Source organism: Staurois parvus, unplaced genomic scaffold, assembly GCF_062004578.1.
Source record: "Staurois parvus isolate SC_StPar_1 unplaced genomic scaffold, SC_StPar_1.0 ptg000530l, whole genome shotgun sequence".
Lineage (NCBI taxonomy): Eukaryota > Metazoa > Chordata > Amphibia > Anura > Ranidae > Staurois > Staurois parvus.
In genome coordinates this window covers 11,919,932-11,938,361 of record NW_028318326.1, presented here as the reverse complement: position 1 = coordinate 11,938,361, position 18,430 = coordinate 11,919,932, and the positions used below count along the sequence as shown (strand labels likewise).

The 18,430-nt window shown below is 38.0% G+C and overlaps 1 protein-coding gene across 2 annotated transcripts in view; it reads left to right on the top strand.

Moving 5' to 3' along the window:
* GAD1 (glutamate decarboxylase 1) overlaps window positions 1-17,888 on the top strand; it is a 115,871-nt gene extending 97,983 nt beyond the window's left edge. For both annotated transcript variants that reach the window (XM_089690531.1, XM_089690530.1), the window contains 5 exons: window positions 1,069-1,147; window positions 3,127-3,276; window positions 7,070-7,177; window positions 7,932-8,021; window positions 9,884-17,888. In XM_089690531.1, the coding sequence (XP_089546657.1) occupies window positions 1,069-1,147; window positions 3,127-3,276; window positions 7,070-7,177; window positions 7,932-8,021; window positions 9,884-10,057 (601 nt within the window). In that variant the 3' untranslated portion in view covers window positions 10,058-17,888. The remainder of the gene's footprint in view (window positions 1-1,068; window positions 1,148-3,126; window positions 3,277-7,069; window positions 7,178-7,931; window positions 8,022-9,883) is intronic.
* Window positions 17,889-18,430: the final 542 nt, after the last annotated feature.

Here is an 18,430-nt window from a genome sequence, read left to right as displayed (position 1 = left end):
TACACCACATATCAAGCTGAGAGCTCCCAACTCTGTGAGCCAATCATTTGTTTGCATTGCATAGCATTGCCTTTTCTGCACAGAGAAAACCTCATCTGTACGATGAGGCTCATTCATATGAGCATGCTAACGGCAGACAGAAAAGTGAATAGTGGTGCCGCCCTCCTGCATATATTGTTTTTTTGTTTTCTGAAGAATATGTGAACCGCAAAAGTTCTAAACAGTATTTTTACTTACAAGGTAATACATTGCATTTATAGATACAGTACTGTGCAAACGTTTTAGGCAGATGTGAAGAAATGCTGCAAAGGCTGGGGCTATGGGAACATGTTGCATGTTCCACCCTAAAAACGGGTGGAAGATTGTAACATATTCCCAAAGGTGAATTTATTCTTTCAACCTGCCCTTAGGTCTTTTGGGGAGAGGTGGTCTTCTAAAAATGCTATTTTTGAGTATATTACTGTATGTTTTAGTACTCCCCCCTCTTTATCACATGCAAGTTACTTCAAATGCATCAACTCAATCTGAAGCTTCTTTCCTTGGAACGCGCAGATTCCCCAAGTGTCACTGGAAAGTCTTCCTCTTCCACTGAAACCAGCAGGGGTTAACGTCCCTATTTTTCATTTTTTTTCTGTTGATGACTGGTTTCCCCCATCAGGGGACAATGCTGTGGTTTTATCTTATGAAGGCCTCCATAACCTTGTGTATAGGGAGAAAATCCCACAGATCCCCTGGACCTCTATGACTACCTCCTCTCTTAAAATACTCTTTCAGATTTCTAGGCTTTTCCCTACGGCTGATTGGTCTAGATATCCCAATAATCCCATCTAGATTAACCCCATAGTTCCAGGGATTTCTTCTGTACCTAATGTCTCTTGTTTGACCAGATTTGATGTGAAGTATTGCTGTTTTGCTTGATTTGTTTTCCTTTTTTGTTTTTTCTTTTACTGAAACATTAACAAAAAAACATTTTTTTAATGTATACCCTTTATTTCTTTATTAGTGTATAATAAAGGACTCAGACATGTACTTACTATAACTTGTGCTCATGTCTCTTCTCTACTCTAGAGCTGACTCTGTCACATGGAATCCTCACAAAATGATGGGTGTATTACTTCAATGTTCTGCAATTCTCATAAAAGAAAAGGTAAAATGCTAAGTGGTGTGAAACAGTAATAACTTAAAATATGTTTCAAATGAACCATTTCAGAATATGAAAATGATGCCCTTAAATCAGGGAATGCTGCCGAGCTTCTCTAGTTTTTGTCTTGGCACTCATATTTCTCTGGAAGGTCCTGTGAATGAGACTGAGCAAAAAATGCAGATTAGTATGTTCTTTGGTTCATGTGTTGCTCTGTCTGCAAACCTTCTGCAGCCTCAGCCTGGACACTGGACCCCAGGAAGGCTGTATAATATGTTAATGGATTACAGTCCTACCTAGAAGCACAGAGAAATGCCTCATAAACCTGCCTGTAATGAAATATTAAGAGGACTAATGGATAGCTGTAACTAATCACACTTGTTCTTATGCAGCTATGTGTTTCTCTTGTATTCAGCTGTACTTACTCTATCTGAACCTGACAGTGTTAGAGTCACCTGACGTCAAACCTTACATACCTCACACAGAAAATGGGAGACAACGGGGGGGGGGGGGGGATTAAAAACAGACCAACATTAAGTTGGCATACAGAGACAGACAGAGTGCCTATCTCTGTATGCTGTGTATCAATTTGGCCTATTTGCTGCTACTAACCTCTCTCCTCTTTACCTGTCACTGGTTATCAAGAATGCTGTTGTCTTCATAGCTAATAGTCTCCTAAAAGCTAGAGGCTTTGATGGCAGCCAGAGCCTGATATTGAAGCTGAAGGACTAGTTTCCCCTTCAGAGGTCCACTATCTCCTTGTGATTGACAGTAGACAGTGGGCAGATTCCATAGCCAATAGCAGACTGTATATTGGCTATGGTTCCACCCACTGCCTGCTGTCAATAACAAGAGGAGCTTACATAATGAAAAAACTGGTGGCTCCAAATCTTCATCAGGCTCTATCCACCAAGCTACAAAACTCTTCAGCCGCTGGCTATTTGTGTGACAGCTACAGTGGAAGAGAGGAATCTCAGCTGAACAAGAATGGTGTGGCCTCAGTGCACCTCCACATAACCCAGTGTTTCTCAACTCCAGTCCTCATGGACCCCTAACAGGTCATGTTTTCAGGATTTCCATTATTTTGCACAGGTGATTTGATCAGTTTCACTGCCTTAGTAATTACCACAGCTGTTTCATCTGAGGGAAATCCTGAAAACATGACCTGTTGGGGGTCCATGAGGACTGGAGTTGAGAAACACTGACATAACCAATGAAGGTGCTCGCCCCAAATATATGTATCTGTTTTCAACAAGAAGCATGACAAAATTCTAAAAATTCTCATAGACACTCTTTATGAAGTGTGACAGACGAGCAACTGTCAGACTTCAGGTGACATCTGAGGCTCTGATTACTGCTGATAAGAAATTACTGTACTCATATAAACGTAAAATAAACAAGGCTCTAATATTCGGGTTGGACCATTTCTGACATTTGACAATGTTTTGTTAGTTTGATTAAATAAATAACACAATTAAAGTCAACAAACTTTGGCTTATAAGACTTTGTTCACACTTGTTGCATTGTGGGAACGCAGGAAAAATTGCATAATTTCCTGCAATACACAAAAACGCACTGCTCCTGTAAAGATGCGTGATAGTGCCATTGGTTCTGAATGGCACCCTGCGCAACTTGCTAATGTGTGCGCACTCACGCATGCCTAGACGCATGGTTACGCAGTACCATGCACTTTGGCGCAATGCAATTTTTAAAATGATGCAAGCACCTTTTTTTTACGTGTTTCTTGCAAATAGGACAACCTATAACAGAGTCTCAAAATACATAAAACAACTTTACTGTATATACAACATAGTATCTGTGTTTACTCTGATTACAAAACACATTTGTAACACTTTTCATGGTTATCGAAGATGACTACTCTCTAGGTTTTTCTTTACCTAAAATAATTACCGGTAGTAGCTTACTTGATTACAATGTGAACCAAATTAATAATACTAACAATTTTATTTTTTCAAATTCACCAGGGTATTCTTCAAGGATGCAATCAGATGTGCGCAGGATATCTTTTTCAACAAGACAAGCAGTACGACATATCATATGACACAGGAGATAAAGCAATACAATGTGGTCGCCATGTAGATATATTTAAATTCTGGCTCATGTGGAAAGCAAAGGTATGTAAAGTGATTTTCGGGGGTTTAGTTGGGGCACAGGACATGCAAATGTTTGTTGCAAAATTATTGTTATTTTAGCAGACTTCTTATGGCAATCCAAAGGCTAAGTTCACCTTTTGTAAAAAAAAAAAAATATATAATACTGTAAATACACATGATTTTGCATATAAAAAAGTATACACAAAATTTTTTTCCTGCAAAGCATTGCTCCACAATATGGGCAGACAGCTACACAGCTGTATGAAGTGTCAGTAAACCACAAGCGCGCTGATGAGTGCCCTGGTCATTCACTGAGAACTACAAGCCTTCTGCCACGGTGGCAGATGGGACTTGTTGTTCATTCATTTACAGATCTCTGTGAATTAATGACATTGCTGGGGGGGGCAGATCCTTGCACAGTCACGCTGTTTTTAGGAGAGGGTCCCCAGCCTGCTGTCACAAGGGGAGAACAGAGGGGTCCAAGGCTTCTGCATTAGTTGTTATGCCCTGAATACAAGTGTAACATTTTACTTAAGGTGAACGTAATATTTAATAAAGTCCTAAACACAAATACTGGCTTATTTCAGCCATATAATGTTCATACAGCAAACAAAAGTCCAAATACACAGTATACTAAACCCTGTGGCAGCTCACACACACCTAATCCAATGACTTAATCTTTTTCATCTTTCCCATTGATTAACTCTCCATTCGTTCCTAGAATTCCAGGCCAAACAAATATTGTTTAAATACAACAGGCATGTGTATTCTTACTTGTATCTTGGTGTGTTTTGTGTATGTCTTCCAGATCTGTGCAGTAATTCAGTGTTAAACTTTGCCTCTTTGGCAGGAGCTTCCTGTAAAAAAGACCAGTCACTGCTGCTCTCTCTGCTTGTGCATGGTGATTGGTCTTGTCTCCACCCCCTCCTGTACTTTTCCACAAGTGGCTTATAGTGGGTGGAACCTGCTAGGTCCTGGTCACAGCTCTCTGCTCATTACACAGTCTAGGTTCACTAACTGATTATGTCACTGTTACTTTTACAAGGTAATATTTGAGTATTCAAAATCATTTGATGAACACAAAGTGAATGTATGTCATTTGTGGCTATAAGCGTAGGAATATATTTAGTGGAATGTTTCTGTGGCTGGAGGTCAGCTTTAAAGAGCACACTTCCAAAAAATAAAGGGATATATACTTGACATCCAGAATCTCTTCTGACTGACACTATATACCTATATACAGTATACAAGTATATACAGTACTGTATATATATATATATATATATATATATATGCATCTATACATATATATATATACATATATATATTTCCAATTGAGGAGATAACAGCTGATTACAGTTTTCTATTAACATACAATAATGGTAACAGAGCCATATAGTGGCAGGCAAGCTAACTGTACCCAGTTGCCAGGAAAACGGTACTTTCCTGACTGCATTGTGCCAAGTGTAAAGTTTGGTGGAGGGGGATTATGGTGTGGGATTGTTTTTCAGGGGTTGGTGTTGGCCCCTTAGTTCAAGTGAAGGGAACTCTTAAGATGTTAGCATACCAAGACATTTTAGACAATTTCATGCTCCCAACTTTGTGGGAATAGTTTGGGGATGGCTCCTTCCTGTTCCACCATGACTGCACACCAGTGCACAAAGCAGGGTCCATAAAGACATGGATGAGCGAGGTTGGGGTGGAGGAACTTGATTGGCCTGCACAGAATCCTGACCTAAACCCAATAGAACACCTTTGGGATCAAATAGATTGGAGACTGCAAGCCAGGCCTACTCGTCCAACATCAGTGCCTGACCTTCTGGAAGAAAGGTCAAACATTCCCATAGACACACTCCTAAACCTTGTGGATGGCCTTCCCAGAGGAGTTGAAGCTGTTATAGCTGCCAACTCAATATTGAACCCTACGGACTAAGACTGGCATGCAATTAAAGTTTATTTGCTTGTAAAGGCAGGTGTCCCAATACTTTTGGCAATATAGTGTGTGTGTATATATATATATATATATATATATATATATATATATATATATACACACACACACACACTAACCAGCCATAACTTTGTGATTACTGACAGGTAACGTGAATAACATTGATTATCTCCTTACAATGGCATCTGAAAGTAGATGGGATATATTATCCATGACGTTGGTGTTTTGAAAGATGAAAAAAATGGACAAGCTTAGGGATTTGAGCAACTTTGACAAGGGGCACATTTTAATGGATAGATGATCCAACAATGGATCTCCAAAACTGCAGCTATTTTGGGATGTCCATTGTCTGCAGTGGTCAGGACCTAGCAACAGTGTTCCAAGGAAGGAAAACCAGCAAACCGGCAATAGGGTCCTGGGCAGCCAAGGCTCAGTGATGCACATGGGGAGTGAAAGCTGGCCCATGTAGTCTGATCCAATAGAAGAGCTACTGTAGCTCAAATTGCTAAAAAGGTTCATGCTGGTTCCAATAGGGAGGTGTCAGAACATACTCTGCATCACAGTTTTTTGTGTATGGGGCTGCTTAGCCGCAGACCAGTTGGGGTGTCCATGCTGACCTGTGTCTGCAGACAAAAGCACTTGCAATTTGCATGTGAGCATCAGAATTAAACCATGAAGCAAAAGAAGAAGGTGGCCTGGTCTGATGAATCATGTTTTCTTTTACATCATGTGGATGGTCAGGTGTGTGTGCATTGCTTACCTGGGGAAGAGAAAGCATGGGGTGCACTATAGGAAGAAGGCAAGTCAGCTGAGGCAGTGTGATACTTTGGGTAATGTTCTGCTGGGAAACCTTGGGTCCTGCCATTTATGTGGATGTTACGTTAACATGTACCACCTACTTAAACATTGTTACTGACCAAGTACACCCCTTTGTGGAAACGGTATTTCCTGATGGCAGTGGCCTCTTTCAGCATAATAATGCACCCTGCCACACTAAAAAAATGGTTAAAAAATAGTTTGAGGAGCACAACAACAATGTTGAGGTATTGGCATGGCCTCCAAATTCTCCAGATCTCAATCCAATCAAGTACCGGTGGAATGTGCTGGAAAAACAAGTCTAATCCATGAAGGCCTTACCTCACAGCTTAGAGGACTTAAATGATCTGCTACTAACTTCTTTGTGTCAGATACCACAACATTCCTTCAGACGTTTAATGGAGTCCATGCCTCAAAGGGTCAGGGTTGTTCTGGCAGCAAAAGGGGGAAATACTCAATATTAGGTTGGTGATAAAAGGTTTTAGCTGATTAGTGTATATAATAAAATTATAATAAAATAATAATAACAAATGTTTAATTTAGTCTCAGAACTGTAAAACTGTGTACATTGGATAATGAGGTTGAAGAATATAATATTCTGAATGATTTTTTTGTCCATTAGAGGTAAATTTCCCATGTCCAAGCCAAATTTCAGTTCATTAAGAGTTCACATGATTCTTTCATTGCTTAATTATCTACTTCTTTTAGCTGCTGCTTTATACCAGTTGATAGTGTCAACTAGGACACAACCCCTGTTCCCAATTTGACAGCTGCACAGCCTCAGACACAAGCTGTACATCCCAGCATGGGCAAATACGGCCCTTGAACAGGTGTACACTGTAGTATGCTCATGTGATCAAGGCTTGAAATACATTTAATGGCAATAATCCTCTCTGTGAAACAAATCTATAATGATCATAATAATAATAATAATAATAATAAAAATTAAAAAAAAATAATTCTACAAAACCACAAGCTTCTGCATGTTTAGTTTAAGACAAATAAAAATGGGATTTTGAATTGATATTTCTTTCTTTCTTCAAACAGGGCACTGTAGGGTTTGAACAACAGATCAACAAATGTTTGGAGCTCTCAGAATATTTATACCAAAAGGTCAGCAATCGGGAAGACTTTCAGATGGTCTTCAAAGGAGAGGTCAGTATCTCAACATTACAGTAAACAGGAAAAATCACAGCACATACAAGTAACATCTAAATATATAATACTGTATGTCCCCAATATAACAGAAAAGGTCATAGCCTGCAATTTCAGTAAGGACTAATAATCCAGTGACTGTCTTATTAGGCCCAATTGCTTAATCTTAGAAAACATTTATGGTTAGTCAACAAAAAATATAAGCATGTTAAAGATGTCAAATCCGTACTACATATTTTTAATGCTTTGGAATGTTCCTTAAAATGTATATTCATAGACTACTATAAAAGTCTATACTTTTGACTCCAAAGGGCTCTTGCACATGGGCACATTCAACCATACAGCAAAAACAAAGGGGTTTATTTAAGTACCTGGGGACTCCTTGTGCCACATAAAGCCATCCATTAACATGAATAGGTGAAGGCAGCTGTATGCAGCTATGCATCGCTACTTACTTAAAGTGACTTACGTACACAGATGTAATGTCCCGAACACACACAGCTTGCGTTCAGAACATTGCATCTGTGCAGCGCATGTGCCACTTTATACAAGAGTAGCACCTCATACCTTCATATAGCTGTCTTCATACATTCATGCATATGGGCAATTTATGGAACACCATTGGCTCCCAGGCATCAAAATATTTCCAGCTGTTTACACTGTATGGGCAAATGTGCCCATGTGCATGAGCCATAATACAATGTATTTCCATATCACTTTGTGTAGAACTATAACACTTCTATATATTTTTCAGCCTGAACACACAAATGTTTGCTTCTGGTATATCCCCCCAAGTCTTCGGGGAATGCCTCATTGTGAAGAGAGGCAAGAGAAATTACACAAGGTGAGAACTGACCAATCTGTGATAAAGTATTGGGATTTGTAACAGTGTGGACACCACTTTAAAATGCATAGTTGGTATGGATGTAGATGTGGTTCTTAAACCAATAATATGTGAAGGCATTAACTGACAGATTGCCACAATATGCAGAAATGGTTCAGTCCATTCACAATTGAGAGTGCTGGAGTTGTATGCCACCAGGCAAATTCCTAAGTCTATTGGGTATTTCTATTGGTGATATCTCTGTTTTAGAGTTTCTGGGTCTGCATACATGCTGTGGCCATTATAAAGAGTTCCCACTCTACCTTTTTAACATTATATATATTTATTACAGGTATTTTTATAGTGCCATCAATTTACACAGCGCTTTACATATAATATATTGTACATTCACATCAGTCCCTGATCCTCAAGGAGCATATAATCTAAGGTCCCTAATCCACATTCATACATACACATAATAAGGACGGTTTCAGCATGTGTTTGGAGTGTAGGAGGAAACCCAGGCAAGCACAGGGAGAACATGCAAACTCCAGGCAGGTGGTGCCATGGTTGGGATTCAAGCCAATGACCTCATGCTGCCAGGTGGAAGGGCTAGCCATTTAGCCACCATGCTGCCATAAAGTGACTTTCGTACACAGACGTAATGTCCTGAACACACACTGTACATGTAGAATGTAACAGGGTTTGGGGCACACAATGGTGGACAATAACTTCAAAACCTCCTAGGTGAATAGAAGTTGGGCTTTTCTGCAAAGCGTTCTTGTTGTTGAAACATCCAATTAGTAAACAATACCATTAACAATCTTCTGTGCTCAAGTGTGGAACCAATATTGAGGGAAGACATTCTCTACTTCAGGTATCACTAATCCATAGATATAGCACCATTTCTCTTGTATCCACTAAGCCTTGCTGCCGTCCTCAGACAGGGGTAATCCATAAGCACTACCTGTGAAAAGCAAATGAGGGCTCACAAGCCCAGTGTGTTAACCAAGTCACCATTTATTCAAAAGATAAAAGTATATCATTATACACAGCATACTGCAGACACTGATGCATTTTGAGGGTGCCCTCTCTTCCTCAGAGCTGAAATTAAATCAAAGAAAATTAAATAAAATTGAGATCATACATAGGTGTTCGTCCTTGACCAGAGTTGACAAAAACACTGCTGTAACACAGCTTCACACATATGTCGCCAATACAAACTTTGCTGTGTCTAGACCCCACACATGATGACCCCCCCCCCCCATTATCCATGAGTTATCAGGTTCAGATACTTCTTTTTAGTATGCATACCTTCAGGAGTCTGATATGCCACCCTTTGAGGCAGTCAGCAGGTAAATGGGACTTTACACTTTCAATTTGGTGATTGGAGTCCATTAAAAGTAAACTTCAGGTCTATTATAGGTATGTAGTAGGTGTCACTTTAGCAAGCAAATTCTCCAACAGAGATATCTAGAAGTGGGCATAGAGAGTGACAAGCAAATACTATTTATTCTGTTATGACCTCTTCTCTCTCATGACTAAGAAGGGAATTAAAACAACAAATGGATCCTACCCTCTTTCTCCAGTATAAATAAACCAAGTGGAACATGAAGTCCTTTACTTTCCACTTTGATTCTAGGAGCCAGTTATGGTGGAGAATAAAAAGCTAAGTAATGGAATTCCACCCATGGCCATACTGTTGCTGTCAGAATACAGAGCCATGACAGTATGAATGGACATTGTCCTATTTGATACTGAAAGTCTTTAACATGAAAGCTCCTCATACAAATGATCTGTAATGTCTAAATGTTTTATTCTCAGTGCATTGTCTTTACGTATGCCCAAAATCTGTGTGTGACATTTTTTGTTATATGTTTTAGGTTGCTCCAAAGATAAAAGCTTTCATGATGGAGTCAGGAACAACAATGGTCGGATATCAACCACAAGGGGACAAAGCCAACTTCTTCCGGATGGTCATCTCAAATGCAGCAGCCACCAAATCTGACATCGACTTTTTGGTGGATGAAATTGAGAGACTTGGGCAAGAATTGTAAAAGTTGTGCCATGTACAGTGAACCCTCCCTGTACTGGAGAAAACTATCCCACTTCCTAGTTGTTTGACTACTAGTTATATATATATTTTTTTGTGAATGAAAACAGAACTGAAATCTTAAAACGATCCCCTCAGTACGGTTCTCCTCTGGCACCTTAACAAATGTAGAATACAGAACAGTATATGTACATCATTCAAACACAAACAATATTATCTAACTTGTGTACAGTGAATCCCTATATACATGTATTTGTTAAGGTTGTCAGAAGCATACAAAACCACAGTAACTGTAACTGTTGTAATCTGTAACCACTTGTATGTCTGTGTGTAAATATTTGCAGTATGTACAGGGCCGGCCCTTGACATAGGTAACGTAGACCATTCCCTATAAATGTAAATGCTGGCAGGGCAGGATTTCTAGATTGATGAATGGCAGTCAAACTCCTTACAACTATTCCAATGTTTTTGAGACAATCTCTATTATAAGACCCCTCAAAGGCAGGACCTACGGAGAATGGATGTGAGTCAACAGAAATATAGGTGGGAAATACTTGTACTCATATGAGATTGTGGAATTCTAGGAAGGTTAAGCAGAAAGGAGGGCATTGACTATTAGGTTTAAATATTAGTTTTAAATATGATAAATGATATGCTGCATTGGCTGGCAGGGAAGTGGGGGAGGATTATTAAATATGACTTTTCCCAAGTCAAGTTATTGAGATATCAATATCCTTATCAGTTTGTCCTGGAAGCAGAATTGCTTAATTTCTTTTGAAAATGTAAGTGTCCATTACAATTTTACATATTAGCCCTTAATATAGCTTTGTGGTTAAGCTTTGGTAGGAATGTTGCTAACAACACCAACAGCTGTTTTGTAACAGGGCTTAGGGAATATTTGCTTGTTACTGGGTCTATGCTGCTTTGTGGCTTGCAAGTCCTAAAAGTCGCTTGTACAAAAGTTCTGTATGAGCATCATGGAGCACAGAAATATCATACATAAGGTGCTACAGCTTATATGTAAAAATATATTTGAACTTACTTCAGGCTGGTGGGGGAATTGTGTTATCCCATTATGTTATATTTGTATCCATTCAGTTGTCCACATGGGTTAGCTAACTCTTTTGTCATGTTTTTTTACAAGTATACCCATATATATATCAGTCATGATGTATCCAGAAATACAATAATGCAATAAAGGTAAGTGATGTTATACAAGTTAAATCAGAAACCATCTTTCAATAATCCAGGTACAGTGAACTAGTCAACATGAAGAGAAGTCTCAATAGTTGTTGGATGGTACTGTCTTTTACATTACCATTACTATTTGCTGGGTTTCACTTGCCTTGCTGGGTAAACCCATCTATATGCAAGTAGACTCAATAAAGTAGTCCAAATGGATGGAATCCTGCCTTGCAGCATTTAAACTCCTCAAAACTGTTTCCCTATAACCTAACCAGTTTGAAAAGCGTTAACCAGTAAGTAGTTGTGTATCCCCGTCTTAGTATCTTGGGGGTCATAGTAGCACAGTCCTTGTAACAGGTATATTCTTGCTGTATTTCTAGGAATTATTTTGTGTAGATTGTGTACATTATTGTCAGACAATTTTGTGAGCTGGGAATAAATGTCATAGTTTTACAGCAATTTAACTGTTAGAACTTAGGTATGATGAAGATTCTTGCTTATTTATATGCAGAGATTTACCATGTTAAAGAGGTGTCTTGTATTTTCTTCCATTTGTATTGTATTCTATTTATATATATATATAAATATATATAGTATATATTATTGAGGTAAGTTCTAAATAATGTTTATTGTAATTTTGTGTCTTTGTGAGCCAAAGAAAACTTAAAAAAAACATATAGTTGATCCTGTATCTATAATCTAGTGCCCTAAAATGTAGTTTGGAAATATTAAATATATACCTAGATTTATCAAAGGGTACTAAGATTTAGCTCTTATTCATGCCCATTTGCATGAAGGGGGTAAGTAATTTGACATAATGCCCCCCTTTGAAAAATCTAGTATGTAGGCTCATAAATATATATATATATTTACTACCCTAGCACTTTATAACCATCAGCATTGAATAACATTCATTTATTTTTTTCCAGCTAGCTGGATCAATTCAAACCAATAATTTAGAATGTATTTTATTTGTTTGCCTTTGAATAACAGACATGTACTCACACTAAGGTTCCACACTAAAAATATCAACTTTTTGACTTTGTTAAGACTTTCTGCATTCAAAATGGTTATCAGGGTAAAAATTATGTTTCTTGGTTGCAATGACATAGGAATTAAAGTTGGGGGCCTCGAGGCAATCTAAACTAAAAAAAAACTATTTTTCAGTTTGTTTGGTGTTGTGTCTCACTGTATACAGTTTTCTTAAGAAATTGTTTTTTGGAACTCTGTTGCAAAGTTTCTCATCTGGAATTCCTGCTTAGAACAGCACTTCCTGCTGCAGACTGACAACGCTAAGCCACTGTCTCACAGTTGTCAGCCTGCCATGTGCACTCCTTCAGTTGGCTGTTGGGTTGCCTGTCCTATCTATCAGATAGGCAACCCAATGGCTAAAGGAATGAGTGCACTCAGCAGGCTGACAGCACTAAGCTACTGCCTTGCAATCAGCTGCAGCATTCCCAGGGAGTGATATTACTGGTAGGATCCCCAGGTAGCAAACTTTTCAACAGAGTTACAAAAAAGTATTTGGTTAAGAAAGCTGTATACAGCAAGACATAATACCAAACCACTGTTTTTATTCCTAGGCCTACTCAAGGCAGTGCAAAGAGCAAGAGCAATTATGACTAGCAATCAACTAGATTTATTCTGACTGACATCAGCTGACCAATAAGTTAATTTGAATAGGTTGCTGTGGCAAATAGCACTTTGCACATGGCTTTACTGAATAAACAATATAATAATCACCTTGAGTGCAATGGGGAGGTTTAGAAAGGATCACCATTATTTTTTCTCACTATTGTTTTTATTTACCAATCACAAGATATGTACAATCCCATTTGTATATTTTTTCATATGAGTGTAATTTACAACACTAATAGTTTTATCTGTTTGTGTATATTTTTCACTGACAGGTTTCTTTGTTAAACCTCCCCATTGAGTCACCAGAGTCGCTAGGTTATGATCAATCTGTGAAGGCCAGGAATCTTTAGTGCACATATTTGAGTTCTCATTTCTGCTTCATTCAGTGCATGACACTACTGCAGTGGTATCTTGCACTGAAGTAGACTGGTGCCTCCAGCTGAAAGATAGACTTAACAATTAAAACTCTATGTGCCTCATTTGTCAGTCTGTCTGAGGAAGGAATTGTAAATGAGACCCTTGTACTCATATTAATTGATCAAATTCTTCCTCTCCAAAACTGCACTGAGAAGGAAATGAAGAAGCTGATTGGTAGGCAAGTCTGAATATCAGACAATTCTTTTCTAATGCTAGTTGCACATGCATCAATTTGTATCTATCGGTAAAGTTTCATCATATATTTCAACTGAGAAGTCATTGAAAAGAAACTGTTGTCACTGAAGATCCTATTCAGCTACTTTTCAATTCACTTAATGTTTAAGTACAAATTATTAGAAATTATATGAAAATATGAGAAATGATAATGACTAAAAATGAAATGTTATATTTTGCACAGTTTTAAACCTTAAAAAAAAAAAACCTGTCTTGCCTTATTGCTGGTTTTTAGATTCAGCCAAACTTGGAAGCAATACAAAGCAATATACAAATGCCTATAAGACATAAATAAAGAGAACACCATGTTCACCTCAAAATTTCTTCAGTTGGATCAATCAATTGGATAAATTGTACAACTAGACTGTAATGTGTCTGAGCACCTTAAGACACATTGATAAATGAGGCCCACTAACACTAGTTCTTTGAAATTAAATGTGTACAGAAAGCAAAAGCAGAAATTGGTCTATAATTCAATAAACAGATTCATATTCATAGATGTTATTTTAGTTTATTGTCATTTTAGTGTACTTTGTTGATTTTTTCACTGTTTCCACTTTCCTATGTTTTTACAACTATGTATAGTTTTGAAATTTGCCCACATATACCTTGTCTAATGGTAGATGATACCATATAACTAATGGAGATGAATTTAATTTTTCTTGTAACATGATTTTTAACACCTTTTTTATTCTTAATGGGCAATACATATAAATCCAAACTAAATTTTTGGTACAATCATTTGACTGCCATTTTACAGTCTGATTACAAACAATATTAATGGAAGGTTTCGCGATCATCCTGTTTTTACCATTGCATAGCCTTCCTCACATCAAATTGTGTTGTGTGTTGTAAATTCACAAGTGTCAAATGTCTCCTGAAGTTTCACTGGTAGTGACAATCGTGCGTCAGTCGTTCTGTATCTTGTCAAAATAATTTGTTACATTCTCATTCATACAGAGCTCAGTAATTTCCTGTTAGATGAAAGCACACAGTGGTTCTATACGTATAAACAATAAAACTTGTACAGATTAAGTGCCAATGTAGAAAAAAGTAATACAATATGATTTCTTTTTTGTTTTGTTTCTGTGGATTGATCAGTCTGTAACAACTATTTAATGATGATAAAGAAGCAAAATCAAAATATATATATATATATATAAGTATTTTAGAATGTTGTTATCATTGGTGGGGTGCTAAAATATGCTGGATTATTTGATAAATCAGTTTAAAGAGCTGTGATGATGTGTAACGTGCAGTAACCCAAAGAAGCCAATCAGATCACAGTTTAGTGTAATCAGATTGAACTTTGATTAGTTGGTATGGCTTACTGCACTGTCATTTTTGCCTTAATGAATTACAGATCCCCAGTTTCCAAGAGGGCTCAGTTATGAACACCCTTGGATGATTGGGGGGAAGTGGGGGCAACTTGAGGGCCATGAGTCCAAATGGAAATGTGTAGAGATATGTACAGATTGACAAATATCTACCAAAACCCTACAGCCAGCCCAGATCCTGACAGAATATTCTTTTCTATGTACAGTATATGTATCATCTACAAGCTGTAGAAGCAGCTGATTTGGGCCTATGATATCTATTTAAACCTGTAATATTACCATGAGTAGAGCTATAGGCAAAACTTTTGTTTTTCATTTTGGATAGAGTAAGAGGAGGTTATAACTCCTGTTAGTTTATTTTTTGCCATCTGTGTCCCATTGGGAAGATTTGCCTTCACTTCCTGTCCCATAGCCAAAACAGGAAGTGAGAAAATCTCTACAAATTAAGTAAATTCCTTGGGGACCCCAAGGTCACCAGAACAAGTATCCCCATTGGAAAATTTCCCCTTTTCTGGGGACAACTCAAAATTTGGGGTTTCATTTACTTTCACTTTCGATGATAATGGTAAACAGGACAAATAGAGAGGCCCTAACAAGGGCACAGACGGCAATAAAAACAGATGGTTTAATCTCCACTTCATCCAAAAGTAAAATAAAAAGAAGTTTGCCTTTAGTTATACTTTAATATTAGTGGTTCCTACTGAGTTTTGAAAATGCACAAAGGTGGGCCCCATGTAAAAAAATGCCTGTAGGAAGAACTTCTGTTGTCCATTACATTCAAAATTACTGGGTGCGAATGGCAAAATGGCACAAATACTGACCAACTTGTCATATATGGTGCATTTATAAAACGTGAACAGGCTTAAAAGCCGCCCCTTTATTTCTTTCAGTACAAGTTTTCTTTAACATATAATATTTCTAAATATTTCCCTTATAAAACAGCAAAAGGCATTAGTTCAAGTGGTATTAAACCCAAAAGCAGGCATTTATTGTACTGCAGCTTGCCAATTCTTAGATGTGATGTCAGCATCCGTTTTTCTTTTTTAGGCCTTCTTTCTTTTCTTTTCACCTGGTGATCCAGGCAGTAAGTATGCAGTTTTTCAAAATGACAAGCTCTCCTGCAAATGTGCCAGTTAAGAGAGTTGAGACAAACCAATTTCCATTGACAGAGGTGCATACAATGATCAGCTTTCATTTATTCATGTGTAACTTCAGTTTGAGCTGGAGTTTGGCTTCAATTTGTTAGTGTATCTAAATCTGCTAGTACATATAACACTCCCCTCCCCCTCAACTGACAATGCTGCTGTCCAGAGTTACCCCTGTGCTCCTTCATCCAGAGTGGGGACACTCTAATACAGGAAGCGTGTTACTGAAAACGAATGCAGTGCCACATCTAATAATTGGCAAGCTGTAATCTTTACACTTTTGGGTTTAATACTGCTTTCAGCTGAATGTTATAAATCATATGTATATGCATGGCCCAGAAACCACTCTGGCCCAGCCCATGCTTGTCCTAAAACTGGCCTGTATTGTTGGCTGTTGTACTCCTATGGGCTTAAAACAAATAAGGCTTGGTTCACACTAGTGTATCTCCAAAGTCATACAATTTCCAGTGCGATTTTGCAGTGTGACTTTACACTCTATAGCACTCAAGTCTCAAGAAAGTCACATCAAAGTAGCGCAGGAACCTTTTTTTAAAGTCGCTGCAACTTTAATCACAATGATTGCAACGGGTAACATTGAAATAAATGGGCTGCGACCTGTCATGTGACATTGTGGAGTTGATTTACTAAAGGCAAATATACTGTGCTGTTGCTCCAGATCTGAGGAGAAACTCTGAAATGAGCGGAAGCTCTGCTAAATTCTATCATCCAATCATGTGCAAGCAAAAACGCTGTTGTTTTAATTTTCCTTACATGTGATTGGGTATTCTTTGCAAAGTGAAGCTTTACCTAATTTACTAAGCTCTGGATCAACTGCACTTGCGGTGCACGGTAGAGGTTTCTATGTATCCAAAATCGCACGGCAAGTCGCACTAGTGTGAATGAAGCCTAAAGCTGACGCAAGCAGATAAACGACTCTGGGTGTGTTGGTTTCTGTAGCACATGTTAAAGTACAGCTAAAGGCAAAACTTTTTTCTCATTTTGGATAGAGTAAGGGAGTATGAAAACCCTTGCCAGTTTTTGTTTGCCATTTGTGTCCCATTAGGGAGATCTCACTACACTTTCTGTGCTATAGCCAAAACAGGAAGTGAGAAGAATCCCTCCTAAGTGAGAGAATCTCTGGTTGTCACCAGAACTGGTGTCTTCATTGGAAGATTTCCACTCTATTCCTGTCCTGGTGACAGCCCAGAATTTGGGTTTTTCTTTCACTTTTACTCTTGGTGATAACGGTAAACAGGACAAATACAGATGGTGAATCTCTATACAGGGGGCACAGGCAGCCAAAACCTGACAGGTGTTATAATCCCTCTCTACTTTACCTAAAGTTAAAAGAAAAGTGTTGCCTTTATGAATACTTTAAGTATTAAGGCCAGTTATATACTATTTTATAAGGTAAATATTTTTTTTTGTGAAATGAAGAACTTGCTTAATTTCAGCAGTTACAGGTTTTTATATTTCCCTTTACATAGGAAGATGTTGGGCATGGCAATAATTGTGGTGTATCCACAAAAAATACCCGAGTTTCCACTAATGACTAGTCAGGGTAACAAACTTGCTCCTTTTTGGCATTTAAACCAATGTGTTGGAAAACGGGGAGTATCCATGTAAACGGAGGTGCATTTACAAGCTGATAACAGACAGAAGTCCATGTTGTCTCAGGAGGTACGTCAGGGATCGTAGCAATAGTTACACTGCCATATTTGGTTCTGTCAGGGCACAGTATGTGTGGTAGGTGAGAGATACGGTTGTGGTGTGATCAATGAACTCTTGCTATCCTGTGAAGAGAAATGTTTAACTATTAAAATGATATGCAATGCAGTTTTAATTTTTCAATAAAATTCTACGTTAAAACCCACAAAAATATTTGTTCAGTTTTGATTTCATGATTTATAGAAAAAAAAATTGTATTTAACATTTATACTGCGTACTACATATTAGGGCTGCCAGTTCGCTTGTATTAGCAGAGATATTCCTATTTCAAGAGAAGATTACCACCAGGTCCTTGTAGCGGTCTTTCCAGAAATCTTCCAGGATAGCCACATGAAAGATGATTGGTTCCTCAATCTATTAAAACACAATCAGACGAATAGGTAAAAGACCTTCCCGCCCTGTTGCCCTTTAGTTTTTGCCAAGTATATGGAACCACCACCAAGTAAGTGAGAGAAATTAATTTAACACCAATTGTAAATAATGGGTTGGATATAGGAATGCTGTCCTGGAAGATTCATGGAAAGACTGTTAATAATACTTGATGATAGGTTTAATTAAAGTAGAACTATAGACATTTTGTTTTAATTTTGGATAGAGCAAGGGAGAGTTATAGCCCCTGTCAGATTTTTTTTCGCCTTTGTGGAGATTGCAGAGATTTCCCTTCACTTCCTGTCCCATAACCAAACAGGAAGT